The sequence below is a fragment of the Glandiceps talaboti genome, chromosome 5, assembly GCF_964340395.1.
Source record: "Glandiceps talaboti chromosome 5, keGlaTala1.1, whole genome shotgun sequence".
Classification (NCBI taxonomy): domain Eukaryota; kingdom Metazoa; phylum Hemichordata; class Enteropneusta; family Spengelidae; genus Glandiceps; species Glandiceps talaboti.
The window spans coordinates 7459431-7473564 of NC_135553.1; the positions used below are offsets into that span (position 1 = coordinate 7459431).

At 34.0% G+C, this 14134-nt stretch overlaps 2 protein-coding genes and 1 long non-coding RNA gene across 11 annotated transcripts in view; 1 reads left to right on the plus strand and 2 right to left on the minus strand.

Moving 5' to 3' along the window:
• Positions 1 to 1930: 1930 nt before the first annotated feature.
• LOC144434775 (uncharacterized) lies at positions 1931 to 5840 on the minus strand. The gene is made up of 3 exons (XR_013480859.1): positions 5697 to 5840; positions 4916 to 5048; positions 1931 to 4027 (listed from the first exon to the last, which is right to left on the minus strand). It is a non-coding gene; the product is annotated as an uncharacterized LOC144434775 (long non-coding RNA).
• LOC144434773 (uncharacterized) overlaps positions 2360 to 14134 on the plus strand; it is a 30283-nt gene continuing 18508 nt past the window's right edge. For 6 of the 9 annotated variants that reach the window (XM_078123256.1, XM_078123260.1, XM_078123261.1 and 3 more), the window contains exons 1-3: positions 2360 to 2631; positions 12804 to 12924; positions 13183 to 13332. In XM_078123256.1, coding sequence (XP_077979382.1) covers positions 2629 to 2631; positions 12804 to 12924; positions 13183 to 13332 — 274 coding nt within the window. In that variant the 5' untranslated portion in view covers positions 2360 to 2628. Of the gene's footprint in view, positions 2632 to 12174; positions 12257 to 12803; positions 12925 to 13182; positions 13333 to 14134 lie in introns of those variants that run through there. The other 3 variants (XM_078123257.1, XM_078123258.1, XM_078123259.1) reach the window with 3 other exon arrangements.
• Positions 7664 to 11405, minus strand: LOC144435733 (uncharacterized). Its single transcript, XM_078124343.1, has 4 exons — positions 11282 to 11405; positions 9237 to 9572; positions 8297 to 8626; positions 7664 to 7994 (listed from the first exon to the last, which is right to left on the minus strand). The coding sequence occupies exons 1-4, from the start codon at positions 11334 to 11336 to the stop codon at positions 7867 to 7869; spliced, it is 849 nt and encodes a 282-aa protein (XP_077980469.1). The 5' UTR covers positions 11337 to 11405; the 3' UTR covers positions 7664 to 7866.

Consider the following 14134-nt stretch of genomic DNA (forward strand, 5'->3'; position numbering starts at 1 on the left):
TTTTTTGTTCTCAATGGCTTGTGCATGGTATAATAAATCGACATAATAATATATCTGAATAAACGAACATCAACTGAATGTCGTTATTATCGTTGCTCTGCACGATATGATATCATGTTTGTTTGTTGGTTGACGACAATATTTCATTCGTTGCAATGTTTGTCAATTCAATGATAATAGATAGATAAGACGACGAACTGTGCAGATTATTATTGGAGAAGTACGATCTACGACGTTTGTGATATGAAAGATAATGTCGAAAAGGGCGGCCCTGTATATTTGTAAGTTTCTCATGAATCGACCAACCAATATATAAGTAAATTTGTCGGAATCTTATAAAAAATTAAAGTACTTCCTCTAGAGGGGGTATGTCTGGATCAGAATGGAATATATGTGTGTGTATACGTATATATATATATATATATATATATATATATATATATATATATATATATATATATATATATATATATATATATATATATATATATATATATATATATATATATAACTCGGTGAGTTATATATATATATATGTGTGTGTGTGTGTGTGTGTATGTGTACATGTGTGTGTATATATATATATATATATATATATACATATGATGGCGACACCACATCAAGGATGTGATTGCCATTTCAAGGCATCCAGACTGTGAAATGTACAATGAATTGAAATTTAATTAAACAATTTCATATTCATGATGATAATGAGTGTTGGTAGATTACCTTAGAATACAGAAGGCAGTCTCGATATACGAATGAAACTGTGTGTACATAAACGTACTGATGGTCCAGGAAAGATGTCATTGCCATGGTGTGTGTATAATGTATGTGAGTGCATGCGTGAGTGAGAAGAAACAGTTGTTTGACAGAGCTATACATATATATATTTTCCTAGAACATAAGAAATTCAATGATCCTCGTAGCCTCCTCTGATAACATAGCTCTAGACCGTGAGAACGAGGACTGAATCATGGGCTTCTAACATGTTTTCGTGTTATGCCTACACATATATATTTATGGGTGATATATGGCACTGCTGTCTATAATTCTGATTTACAGCGTCAATTCATTCTTCATACACTCGACTCATGAGTGACCCCTGTGCAATGACATCATTATGATGCCAACACACTTAGAGCATATCAAGTGAACTATTTTCATTTTGTAAAAAAAACCCGATAGCTGCTTTCTTTATTTTTGTAATAATAATTTGACCTAAAACGGTCGGATTTAGTAAGTTGAGTAAAACTTTACCTGAAGAAAACGCACATTTTGTCGGAATCCCGCCTTGTCTTTACTTCAAGTTTGTTTTTGTCCATAGTAAACATAATTTCAACAACTGCTATGAGTTGTGTTGATAGCGAAAACATGAACGTTATATGATAAGTGGTAATGGTGTAGACTTCCATTTGACCGATGACTGTGTGAAACTCAGACTTACTGTGTGTAACTACATCTATTACGTCAATTGACTTAAGTAAGAAATAATTTTGTTTTCATTATCATATAGACTAGAAATAGCTTATAAGTGGACATATTAGGTCATTGAATCCTATGGCAGGTCACGTGTTATCGCGATTGCTACCAAACACTGTACCTTTATCAAGTGTTAGAAAAAAATCGATAATCTTGCAATCAGAGTATTGACCCTAACAAGACGTAAACTGACCCCACTAAGAAGGTATACTGAATGCCTTCCATTCCTTCCTTTGGTGTAACTATAAACATACACATCAAATTATACGAAATTTGAAGAATATCTTGCTAAATATAGAAATGAAGACTACGTCACAAGTAATATCGAGCTTTATTATCAGTGATATGTGTACCAAGTTATATCGAAATCATGCACGTTTCTCGTTGAAATTAAAGGTTGTATAAAAAAGACTTTATAGTACGCGTGCGCTTTGTTGTTGTCAATGTATGTAACATGTTTAAAAAAACTGAAGCTTGAATTCTGATGATTCTTTAGTATTCATATGACTTTTACCAAAACCAGTTCTGGCCATAAACATATGGAGGATGTGCGGCAAGTTACATTAGAACTGATGTAGTATATTTTTTTAGATATCGTAACCACGAACAGACAAGCACGCACATATACATATACAGGTCAATAACAGCATAACCAACTTCTCCTTTACGAGAGGTAAGAACAGAATGTTCAAAGTCTGCTTTGTCTTGTAAAAGTTGCCATAGTGACAACTGGTTGACTATGTAGGCGTCGTTGATTTACCTGAAGAATAACCTCGGCGAGAATGTTGGGTTTATGCCAATAAAATCGAACAATTCTAATTGTACAGGTACGTACACAAGTGCAATGTTCAGAATTCAGTTGTTGCTGCCCCCTCGATGCAATATTGATTCCATCACATGACAGTAGTGGGTGTATGACCTGTGCAAATTCCGACATTTTTTAGGCTGTCTCAATCATGGTGTTCCGAGGCTGTTCTATAATCGGCTTAATGTGGAATAATGAATACGTATAGCTCTAAATGACCACAACATTCGTGGCTTTTGCTAGGATTTCCTTATTGGATTAATACGGATAATGTTCACCATTACTGTGGCCAATGAAACGTCATCTACATATACAACAACTGTACTATACATAGGTATGTCATGGTAAGTCGTTATTAGACTTTTGTAACACGCTAAGTTTCTAGAACTTTAACCTTTATCAAGATTATAGAAACCAATATATCGAGGTCCTATTTTCTATTTTCATTTAGTTGATACTTTCCTCCTTTATTCAAACACGTCACTCTGTTTTTGAAATTCAGTGTTTAAGGTCGAAAACCAAGTAATATTGAGTAAATTAAAAGAAAATCCCTGTTTGCCTCGTTATGAAATCACATAGTATTTCCAACTCAAAAACTGAAAAAAAAGAAACTTGAAGACAGAACGAAACTTAGGTATAGTAGCGAATGGCGGAAGTTATATTGACATAGTATAGGAACTTTTATTAGAAAAAGCACCATCGATACGTAATATCTACATGCTCCTCTCCATATTGCACCTACTGCATAGACTATTACAATGAATCAAATTTACGTTTAATATAGAGCGGTGTTGTTAAGATAGCTTCGCTTACGCTCATTCACCACGAATGTTTGGTTTGCATGATGTATAGATAGACGTGGGAAATTAAACTTTAAATAAACCACAGTCCAAAGTTCTTGTACGAAAGGCACTGATCTTGCATATTTTTTCTTTTTAGCATAATATATAGATTTAAAACTTTTAGTTTTTGTCACCATGATTAAAATCTGCTACAGTATCGTTTGTGCTTTCTTTTAGGATTAGACAAAAACACACTAAGTTGTGAAAGAAGGTCGTATTTACTGCGTTGATTCGCATTGTGGGTAAAACCCATCAAGAATACTTATCTGCACTCGACATTGTGTTCACAGTCATTTTGGGGATTTCCTGCAAGGATTTATTGGACACCCTCTGGTGATGACATCAAGGGTGCCTAATCTCGTAGAGTCAAGACAAAGGCGTTAGGGCATTTGTGATGTCACCAGAGGTTCCATCATTTAAAACCTTTGCAGGAAATTCCCAAAATGGCCAACCATTTGTCAATTGCACTAGGGCTTTTTCACAACATTTCAAGATTGAACAAGTTCATCACTCAAAATCATACTACCAGAAAGTGGATGGTAGTAATATATACAAGACAGTGTAGTGAAGGTAGAAACATGTCTGACAGGACTTTCCTTTAAGATGTAAATGGTGTGAAAATACAAGGCAGTTTTACATGACTATCTTGTAAGAGGATTTGAGGTTTTTACAGAGTGAGGTGAGCAGGCTAAAGAAAACAATTGTGGCTATATGATTTAAGGGCATATTGAGTTGCATACAATATTTGTGCGTTGTCAGCTTGTAACACTATGTCACGTATTGTACATGTCCCATCTGGAAATCACCTTCTACAGAAGCAAGCTTTAAAATGTCAGTCAACAAAGTCATCTGTGTTGACGGTTGTACACCATTTGTTACTGGCAACTGTAGAATCAATCTGTAGAAAGAAAGTGTGAAAAGACACTTGTAATCGAATCGACTTTTTTTATTGATATCTTATGTGATGGAAGTTGATGGTTTCTTTATGACCTTAGACTATCTCAATCGTCATTGTAAGTACCTAGTTGTATGCGAAGTCACGTGTGACAGTTAAACTCGCAACCTACATTATGCCCCTAATATGGGATGGTTACAAGCAAACATTGCAACAACATTCCTCCTAGCATTAATATAAATATGATGATAGTAGCATCAATTTATTTCTTTTAAAACCATTTTATTGACGAATTAACGTTAACTTATCTGATTTAACTTATAGTAGAGAGGTCAAGACTAAATGACCTCCCTGCTATATTGTCGGTCTCCAGGCCTGTGATGTCAGCTCTACATGAATAGATTCCACTGTCGTAATCCGCCACTTGGTTTATGATTAGTTCACTCGAGCAGTTATAAGAATAATGTTTATGTTTACATCTTTCATAAATTCTGATGTGTGTGTAATTCGATAGTGGTATTTCAACTGATGTGTTAATATTTGAAATAGTGTTTACAGCGGGATATTGTGTTGATATCTATCCCATTTATTGACAGACAATTGTAATTAGCCATTTTAAGAACCAGTCTTAACTGTTTTGAACATAACAAACAAACCAACAAACAGACAGACGGACAGACATCACCATTACATACATATACATACATACATCTCCTAACGAGACGTAAAAATGACCAATCATGAAAATTGGTTATTTGTAATGGATATTTCCTTCACGAAAGAAAAATGTGATTGAGAAAGATTAAAAAGAAAATTATAATTGGATGTTACAATGAATGTATTATCACGAAGAAGTCAGGACCATTTTGAGTATGATTTAAATATGCTTACCGTGTATTTTCAGGTGAACACGTCCGTACCCGTGAACTTGTGCATCTTTTCCGGTAGGGCAGTAGGACAGAATTTCTGTCCTTTCAATACTTGTAAAACGAGTAAGTGACTTCGATGTCGTTAATAATTGCAGCTGAAAGTTAAGTGTCATGACAGTTAGTATGATTAGACGTTGATAAACGCATCGAAAAATTATAATTGCTGAGTGCGGAATTCTTATCTAATCTGAAAAATCACAATCGTGCGATGGTAAACTTTCATTCAGCTGAATTTTGCGTGTTGAAATGCTTTTCATTATAACTTTACCTCTCTTAAGGCAGTGTGCGCCCAAGAAATCAAAGTCTCCAACATTTTCTGTTGTCCAAAAAACATTCACGGAATTCTTAGTTAAAATCAAGGAATAAATCAGGGGTCACCGTGCAAAATATTGACTTCATAATGCCATTTCTGAATCAAAAATGATCGACATTATATAACGCTACTGGAAAAAAACAATTGTGGATTTCCTTGAAAACATGATATGAACCCTAAGTTATTGAATGTTATAAAAGTCTTTAGGGAACAATCTGCCATTTTCAAGCATTAGGGTCGTCGGGGCATAGAAAAGGCATAACAGGTGAAGGGGCATGGGCTTGTTGGTCGGGGGAGAAGTCCCACTAGCTTGGCTAATTCAAAGTACAACGATCATAAATTGGACAACAGTCACACAATGGGTGCTAAATGGAGATATGACTAAATGGAGAAATTGAAAGATAGATTTATGATAATATAGTAAACTTACCCTTGACGAAAATTATTGACATTGCAATTAGAACAATTGTCATCCTATATTTCATTATGACACCATAAATTCTTTGTGATACAGTAAGAAACAGGGGTGAAAAAATGCCTTATAAACTGCAACAATAATATTGCATCAGATATCTTCGTACCACGTCTTGTGAGCTAATCACCAAGTTAACCATAGAAGTAAAGGTGGCCTATAGCTGAACCCTTTGTTCGAATCTATTGCATCATCCAGATCCAGCAAACTTTTAACAATAATGTCAATCAAAGTTATTTTTAGACCTCTGTTATAAACACGGTAAACAAAGTAAATTGTTGGGATTCTTTAAACACAAAACCAAGTCTGCCCTATTGATTTAAAATTCAATTTGGAATGACAAATTTGTAAGTATATGAGATTGGCTATGTTCGTTTAAAAACAAAGAGGAAAATAATAGACACTAGATGTAGAAGTGGGCAAAAATAACCCACGTGCACGTTACTGCTGATTTTGTAATAATTTATTTGCTAAATGTTCTGACATGTATCACTATCGCCGTGAAGTATCTAACAAAAATAGCTTGCCATCATCATTTCATGCATTATACGAAAAATACAGCTTTTGTCACTGTGATTTCTTATATCAGATATATACACACTATGTTGAAATTTCTGAGACAGGGGTATTCTTGCATTCTTTAAACATGAAACCATGTCTACATTATTGATATAAAATTCAATTTGGAATGACAAAGTAAACAAGATTGGCCGTGTTTGTTTTATAACATCACATTGGCCGTGTTTCGTGTTTGTTTCATAGCAACACAACGATTTTATACGAAGACCTATTGTTACTTAACTTGGTGTGGCGATAGGGACGTATTCTTTGTTCGTTTGCCGAACTATTCTGTAAGTAGATGCTTTCGTCAGTTAAAAAATCGTACGATTATTTGCACACAGTGCAGTGAGGTTACCTGGAATATGATTCTATTTAGCACCAGGAGATATCGTATATCGTATCGTGTTTAAGGTGAAAGGTCGACAAGTCCTAGTACGCTACACTCCCTCGTTGAACCACTGTTGCTAATACACAAATTTCTTTTATTTACGAACTTTTACTCTGAATCAGCAGATTTCCTCACCTACTCCACCCCTCTTTTCATATTCAATGACATTAAACTGAGGAGAAGTTCTACTACTTCTACTTCTATACTGTGCAAACAATCAAAAAGGATTATCATCACACAGGCGTAACGCTGGTGACGTCATTTAGATGTCACTCGTGCGCTTTTGAAACGCGGTTCACTACTATAAAGTTGCTTTATGTCACGACGATGATTCTTTCGTTCGGCACCTAGGTCCATTCAAACTCGTCGCGTGGAATCAGTGCACCCAACATGCGTAGTGTTCAGTTCCGTGACCAGCACAGATTGTGCGTTATTGGAGTTCTATTGTAAACTGTAGTGTAGCGTTATCGATACGGTTGGTCAATGATAATGGTTGCATGGCAACCATTAGAGGATGATTGCATACGGGTAGTTTCAATCTAGAATTATAAAACCTACATGTATCTTCCGACTTCTGGAAATAATTTTATGTTCAAGCTAGTAAATACGTTTGAATGAATAATAAAGAAGATGGTCACTTTATATTACTGGACGTAAACATGTACGAAGATGCGTGATGCACCTTAATGCGATTATTTATGTGGACACTTAAATACGCGTAAATTGAGCAACTATGATAACGTAACGTTACTCTATTTAATTGAATCCTTTTAATTTTAGAGAATTAGGGCGTCAACTTAATGTACCTTGTAGATAGTATCTGAAGTAGATACATGTACAAATTTTAATTCGTATAAAGCCAGTCTTCTTGAGTATTTGTTCTTAAGCTTGCTGTAGGATTTGAAATGAAAGACAGATCACTCGATTTTATGAAAGATATAACATTTATTACATTATATAACGTAATTTGTAGGAAAGCCTGACTTCATTTTGATGTGTAAATGACGATATGCATATAAAAAAGGTTCTTGGCAGATTATATACTTATAGGCTGAAAGTTCAGAAGCTCATCTAGTCTTTCAAAGTGAGAGGTTTGAAGATAAGAACAAAACAATACATGACGAATGTAGTAAAAGATATATGAGTTACACGTCTGTGATGTCACGTTTGGACATAATGTCAAGTAGTTTCCCTTGCGGAAATCATCATCTGCAGGATCAAGTTTACAAATATCTGAAATAACCAAATCATCTGTGTTGACGATTGAAAGCTGTGTTCACCGTTTTCTGTTGACAGCTCTTCGACATCTGCAGAAAGGGAGAGAATAAATTATTGCATTGACTTTTCATCAACAGATAATGTGATGAACACCAACGGTACGGTTTTGCAATGATCTATTGTGAACGACAAACGTGAAGAGGGCTTTTACAGTGCACTATATAAATTGTTTCTGATATACATATTGATGGACAATGTATGCATTAGTACACGACAATTATGACGCCTTAATGATAAATAATGTGTCCAACTACACCATTTTTCATGGCGGTAGATTCATTGTGACAATTTTCCTAAACCATTTTCATTAGTACAAATAGTTTAATAATACCTGGCTTAACGTCAAGACTGAACGTCTTCTCCGTTATCTTGTTGGTCTCCATACCGCTGATTTCAGCTCTACAGGTATACTTTCCAGTGTGTCCAATCTCCACTTCATCGATATCAAGTTTACTCGAACAATTGTAAGAATTTTCAAACCCATATTCACACTGGTCAAGAATACGGACTTGCGCATCACTGTAGTTTGATATTAGTTGGTCGTTGAAATACCATGTGAATGTGGTCTGGGGTCTTCCCATTGTTGTCTTACACGTTGCACTAAATTTTGTTTTCTCTTTGGTGTCTACACCTGACGAATCGAACGATGCGTTGAAGGGAACTATAATTAAAAACAAACACGAACACACACAGCTAAAATGATGTTGGTTTGGTATTTCACTCTTGTAACATGACATATTTTACACACACTTAGACAACTTCAAATGCAAAGAAACAAATACATCGGTGCCATGCACAGTGGGGATGTAGAAGTAGTCAAGTTGATATATGTTGATTATCAGTCAGAAAATAAACAATTGAAGCCCATTGAAATCATCAAGTCCATGTGTAATGTTTTCATTAGAAGCCTGTCGTTACTGCACTGTTAAAGAATAGCAATACTTTATCACTGTTCAGTGTTATTGGGTAAAAGATCCTGCCGTGTTTGTTGTTTCTCAGTTATTGTTAGTTTAGAGTTAAACTGTGTCTATCTTTGTGTGAAAAACGAACGTAATGTGTGAAAAACGAAAGTAATGTCCCATGAGTGAAAGACAAACCAATATAATTTTAGCTGAAACACCATCGAAGCAAGAAAAACAAACAATTTGGAAGACCTTCATGGTTTTTTCGTTGTTTTAGAGTTTAAGTAAAGTGCAAATTACATGGTTCGGTATAACGTTATTGATGTTATTATGGATAAGTCTAACATTTCCATAATATAGGATACTTACTGTAGATATTGAGACGAATGATTCCAAGACGTTGTTCAGACTTTCCGTTAGCATTCTCGAATACCACAGTGCATTGATATATACTTTCGTCAGATAAATTTATGTTTCGGATTGTCAAACTCGCGTTGTGTATTGAGTACTTGTACGTGTCTATGTACTTGTGAACACCAAGCATGTTATGACCAATAAATCTACCACTGTGAGCATCCTCCCATCGAATCAATGACAAGGCCTGGGTTTGTTCTCCCTGCTTACCCTTCCTGTATGGACATTCCAATGTTTCGGTCTTCCCAATACTTGTGAATTTCGTAAATTCTTTCGCAAAACCAACATGACCTGTTGAAATTTAAAGAGCATACTTTTTTTTAATTATAGGTTCTTGAATATAATCAAACAGCTATTAACTAGTTAGTGTAGAATTCTTATCTTTCATTTGAAAAAATCTTTAAAGTTTAATTTTAAACTAAACTTCCGTTATGTGTTGAAACAGTGGGACAGTCTATAGAGAATAATGCATGACATTCTTATCTAATATAAAATGGTTATTGATAATTCCGTCAGAGATAAAACTATTGTAGTGACGACTGCAAAAATTCATAATAGATTGTTTCAGGATCAGGGACAGTATTTGATTTACTTTATGTTTGCATTGTAGTCTTTATATATATCTAATTCTCAGCTGTTTTGTGGTTTTGGCTCACGTGACCTCCTTTATTCGTTCTTATGTATTTATGTAACCCTCCTCCGGGGATAAACGGAGGTATGTTCCGTCATTGGAATAAAGAAAGTCTATACTATACTATACTATACTATACTATACTATAATATACTATACTATACTATACTATACTATACTAAACTATACTATAATATACTAAACTATACTATACTATACTAAACTATACTATACTATACTATACTATACTATACTATACTATACTATACTATACTATACTATACTAAACTATACTATAATATACTAAACTATACTATTATACTATACTATACTATACTATACTAAACTATACTATACTAAACTATACTATACTATACTATACTATACTATACTATACTATACTATACTATACTATACTATACTATACTAAACTAACTATACTAAACTATACTATACTATACTAAACTATACTATACTATACTATACTAAACTATATTATACTAAACTATACTATACTATACTAAACTATACTGTTCTATACTATACTATACTATACTATACTATACTATACTATACTATACTGTTCTATACTATACTATTCTATACTATACTATACTATACTATACTATACTATACTATACTATACTATACTATACTATACTATACTATACTATACTATACTATACTATACTATACTATACTAATATCCAAGTCTAATTTATCTTGATATTTTCCTCCAAGCTCTAACGATCTTCCAATTTAAAGGGGTCCTTTGAACATATATTTTCATGCATATATATTAATGGTAATCCCGTCAGAGAGTTGGGCCTCATTTAATAACAGTATGAACTTAACAGTTTTATGGGGGTAAATCTGCTACACACCCTTGCTTCTACATTACTTTAATTCCTGCCTTTACTACGGGAACCGAGAAGGCTCATAATATCATAAATAGATTTTGATTTTTTTAAAAAGATAAATAAATTTGTGAAAATGAATTTAAATTGGAAATCGATTTGCAAATGCAAGTGAACATGAAAACGAATTTAAATCGGAGAAATTTGAGCATGCAAGTGAAAATGAAAATGAATTGAACTTGGAAATTGATTTGCAAATGCAACTTGATATGAAAAAACTTTTTTTTCTTTAAAATGAAAAGTGATATGAATTTTTTTCTTAATTTTTCTTTTTTTAAAATCAAAATTTATTTGTGATATCGTGAGCCTTCTCGGTTGCCGTACTATAGCTATGTTTATTCAGAAGAAATTCAAAAAATAAACAAATGAAGATAAAAACGGGAAAAATGTACTAGTGAACAATACGTTTTATGCAATACAATTGATCTGTTTATATTATACAGTATACTTACCATGCATGGTAATCATCCATATTACAATGAAAACGGCTGTCGATGTAAACTTCATGGTGACGAATTACTTGTTCTTGATAGAGTAAGACTTAAGCGTCAGCAACCTTACACTATATACCTCTAACTACTATTGCATCAGATTTTCCTGTCATGTTTCGTGCTATGAATACAAATATTTCAATACCTTTGTTATCTTTGGTCTATTGCATCAGATTTTCCAGCCATGTTTCGTGCTATAAATACCAATATTTCAATACCTTTGTTATCGTTGATCTATTGCATCATCCAACAACTATTTAGGAGAGGGGCTTTCCAGTCAAATTTAATCATTGATCACAAATTCGTATTCTGTAAACAAAGTACGCCTTCAAGGTGAAAATAAAAAAGACGCATTACAAATGAGTAACTATCCATACTTTGAAAAATAACTACATAACAAACTGATTAGTATCCATACTTCTGATTGTATACCATGTCAATGCTTTATTGAGTCTATCTACTGTGTAGTATCTTGAACAATGCATTGTTATACGAAAGTACAGCTTTGGTTACCATGACGTCTCCACAGTAAATGCACACGTTAACATTTTGGAGACGCACGAAATATGTATTTGTACTATTTAAGCACGAAAGTGAAACCATGACTAGTCCTTGAAATGAAATGCTGACAAAGTTAAAAAGAGATTATGACCATGTTCGTCTTTACATCGGCCGACTCTCATAACAACAGAAGAATTTGAAGACCCTTTTGTTACTTGTACTTTGTTCAGTGGTTTAAGTAGGGACAACCTGTTTAGCACACAACACTTAAACTGTATGCCCTTCAAGTATCTCAGTCGAACGAACTCTGCAAGCAGTTGTTTTCATGTGTTCGAAACTAGTTCGATAATTTGCATACAATACGATTACCTGGTATGATGAAATCCCACTCAGTACCAGTAGCGCACTGTTTCCAAAGCACGACTCCCATGTCAGGTAAAAGGCATGCCTTTTTATACTACATACCTCTTTTTAATCAAGGCCTCATTACCTCCCTATAGATCGTTCACCTGGAGAACATTTCTCATTATGGTGCAGTAACTAAATATGACATTTTACTATGAACCTGTATATTTTTCTACAGTAGAGTACATATCATTGACCCTATAACTGAAGGATAATTTCCCAACAGTTTGGGCGACATTCGTTGCAATTTCGAATTATAATCCAACGGGTTCATACCATGTAGTATACCAGTTTTATATTGACTACATTGCTATAGTATGTACAGTTGTTATATCCCGAAAATCATTCCTAGATGTGATAAATCAAGACCTTTATTTCTGTGGGACAAGTATTCATGTAATTTGTGATGAGTTTGCTGCTTTATTATAGGCAAAAACACGTTTCCGTCTTATGATTGCGCCCTCACTTGTAACTTCCATTTTATTTTTAAAGTATAACGGGATTTGGAATATCTTTGCTGTAATATATGTTCTGACCCTGCTTGCCTTTCATGAGAAAAATTACATTTCACTTCCAGATGCAGTTAATGATGTCTTCATCTAACGGAACCTTGGTGAAAAAGAGAAATATTTGGCTATACACAATACTTATTTTATGTACTAGAAACGCTTTTGGTATTCTGAAATGCGAAGATCAAGGTAATAAACTTTACCGCCGATAATGGCACATTCTACATTTACAATTTCCAATCAGTCGTGTCTCAAAAATTATCATTAATTGTTTTATCACAACTTGTTCAGTGTTATTATCACATATGATAACAGATAACACTGCAGCTTGACAAAACTTAGCCGACATCAAGAGCTCCATTAACGATTTGCATTGACCGAGAAGTGGCTGAATCAAGGACATTTTGCTGGTAACATTTAATTTTTTTTATATATCCTGTTTCCAAGCAGGCGGAGCCAGAGCTGTTAGTACTACTGAGATATATGTACCACTAAACTTTGACGTCAACATAGAATCTGGATATACACTTTACCTTGATAGCGGTGTCTATCCTATTGATCCCCGAATACTGTGTGTAAATACAACTAGGAAGCAAGGTAACTAACACTAGTATATTGTGATCTGCGAGTATTAGCTAAGGTCATTATAAAAATAATATTTATAACTATTTAAACTGGCTTTATAGAATATGTGTGTGCTTTGGTATGGTTGATATATGTGCCAAATTATATGGAATTTGAAGCTTCCATTCTTACTAAAGCTCATTAATTATGCACATTATGCACACATTCAGTTTTATAGCACATATGCGATGTGTGATGTTTAATGTATAGAGCAAATTATATTGAATTTGAAGTGTGAATTCTTAAGATATATCCTAACTAGTAAAAACCATTAATTATGCAAAATAACTGATTAATCTTTACTGGATGTTTACCAAAGTCTAACCGGTTCTTGTGGGTATATATCATATGGAAGATGTGTAGCAACTTTCATTAGAATCGATGCAGCAATTATTGAGATATCGTGTCCACAGACAGACACACAAACAGACAGACAGACAGACAGACAGATAGATAGACAGACAGACATACAGACAGACAGACAGACAGAAAGACAGACAGACAGACAGACAGACAGACAGACAGACAGACAGACAGAAAGACAGAAAGACAAAAGCACAACATAACACTCCATTATGGGAGGTAAAAACGTTACTCACAAAAAATCCTGCCAAGATGTACATGCAAGCTCATAATAACGTTTATTAGAGTGTTTAGAAAAGGAAATTATCACTTCCCCTGACTTAAATATTAAAACAATGCTAGTGACAAAAATAACGTACTACTGTGACAATACTACAAAATTAGAATCTAATACTGGTTGTCAGTGTTTTAA

Excerpts from the sequence above, each read along its gene's own strand:
- LOC144435733 (XM_078124343.1), bottom strand. The coding sequence starts at position 11,336 with ATGAAGTTTACATCGACAGCCGTTTTCATTGTAATATGGATGATTACC. Across the intron at positions 9,573-11,281 it reads ATGGATGATTACCATGCATG|GTCATGTTGGTTTTGCGAAA; the intron begins GTAAGTATACTG and ends AAATTTCAACAG. Across the intron at positions 7,995-8,296 it reads CAGTCTTGACGTTAAGCCAG|ATGTCGAAGAGCTGTCAACA; the intron begins GTATTATTAAAC and ends CCCTTTCTGCAG.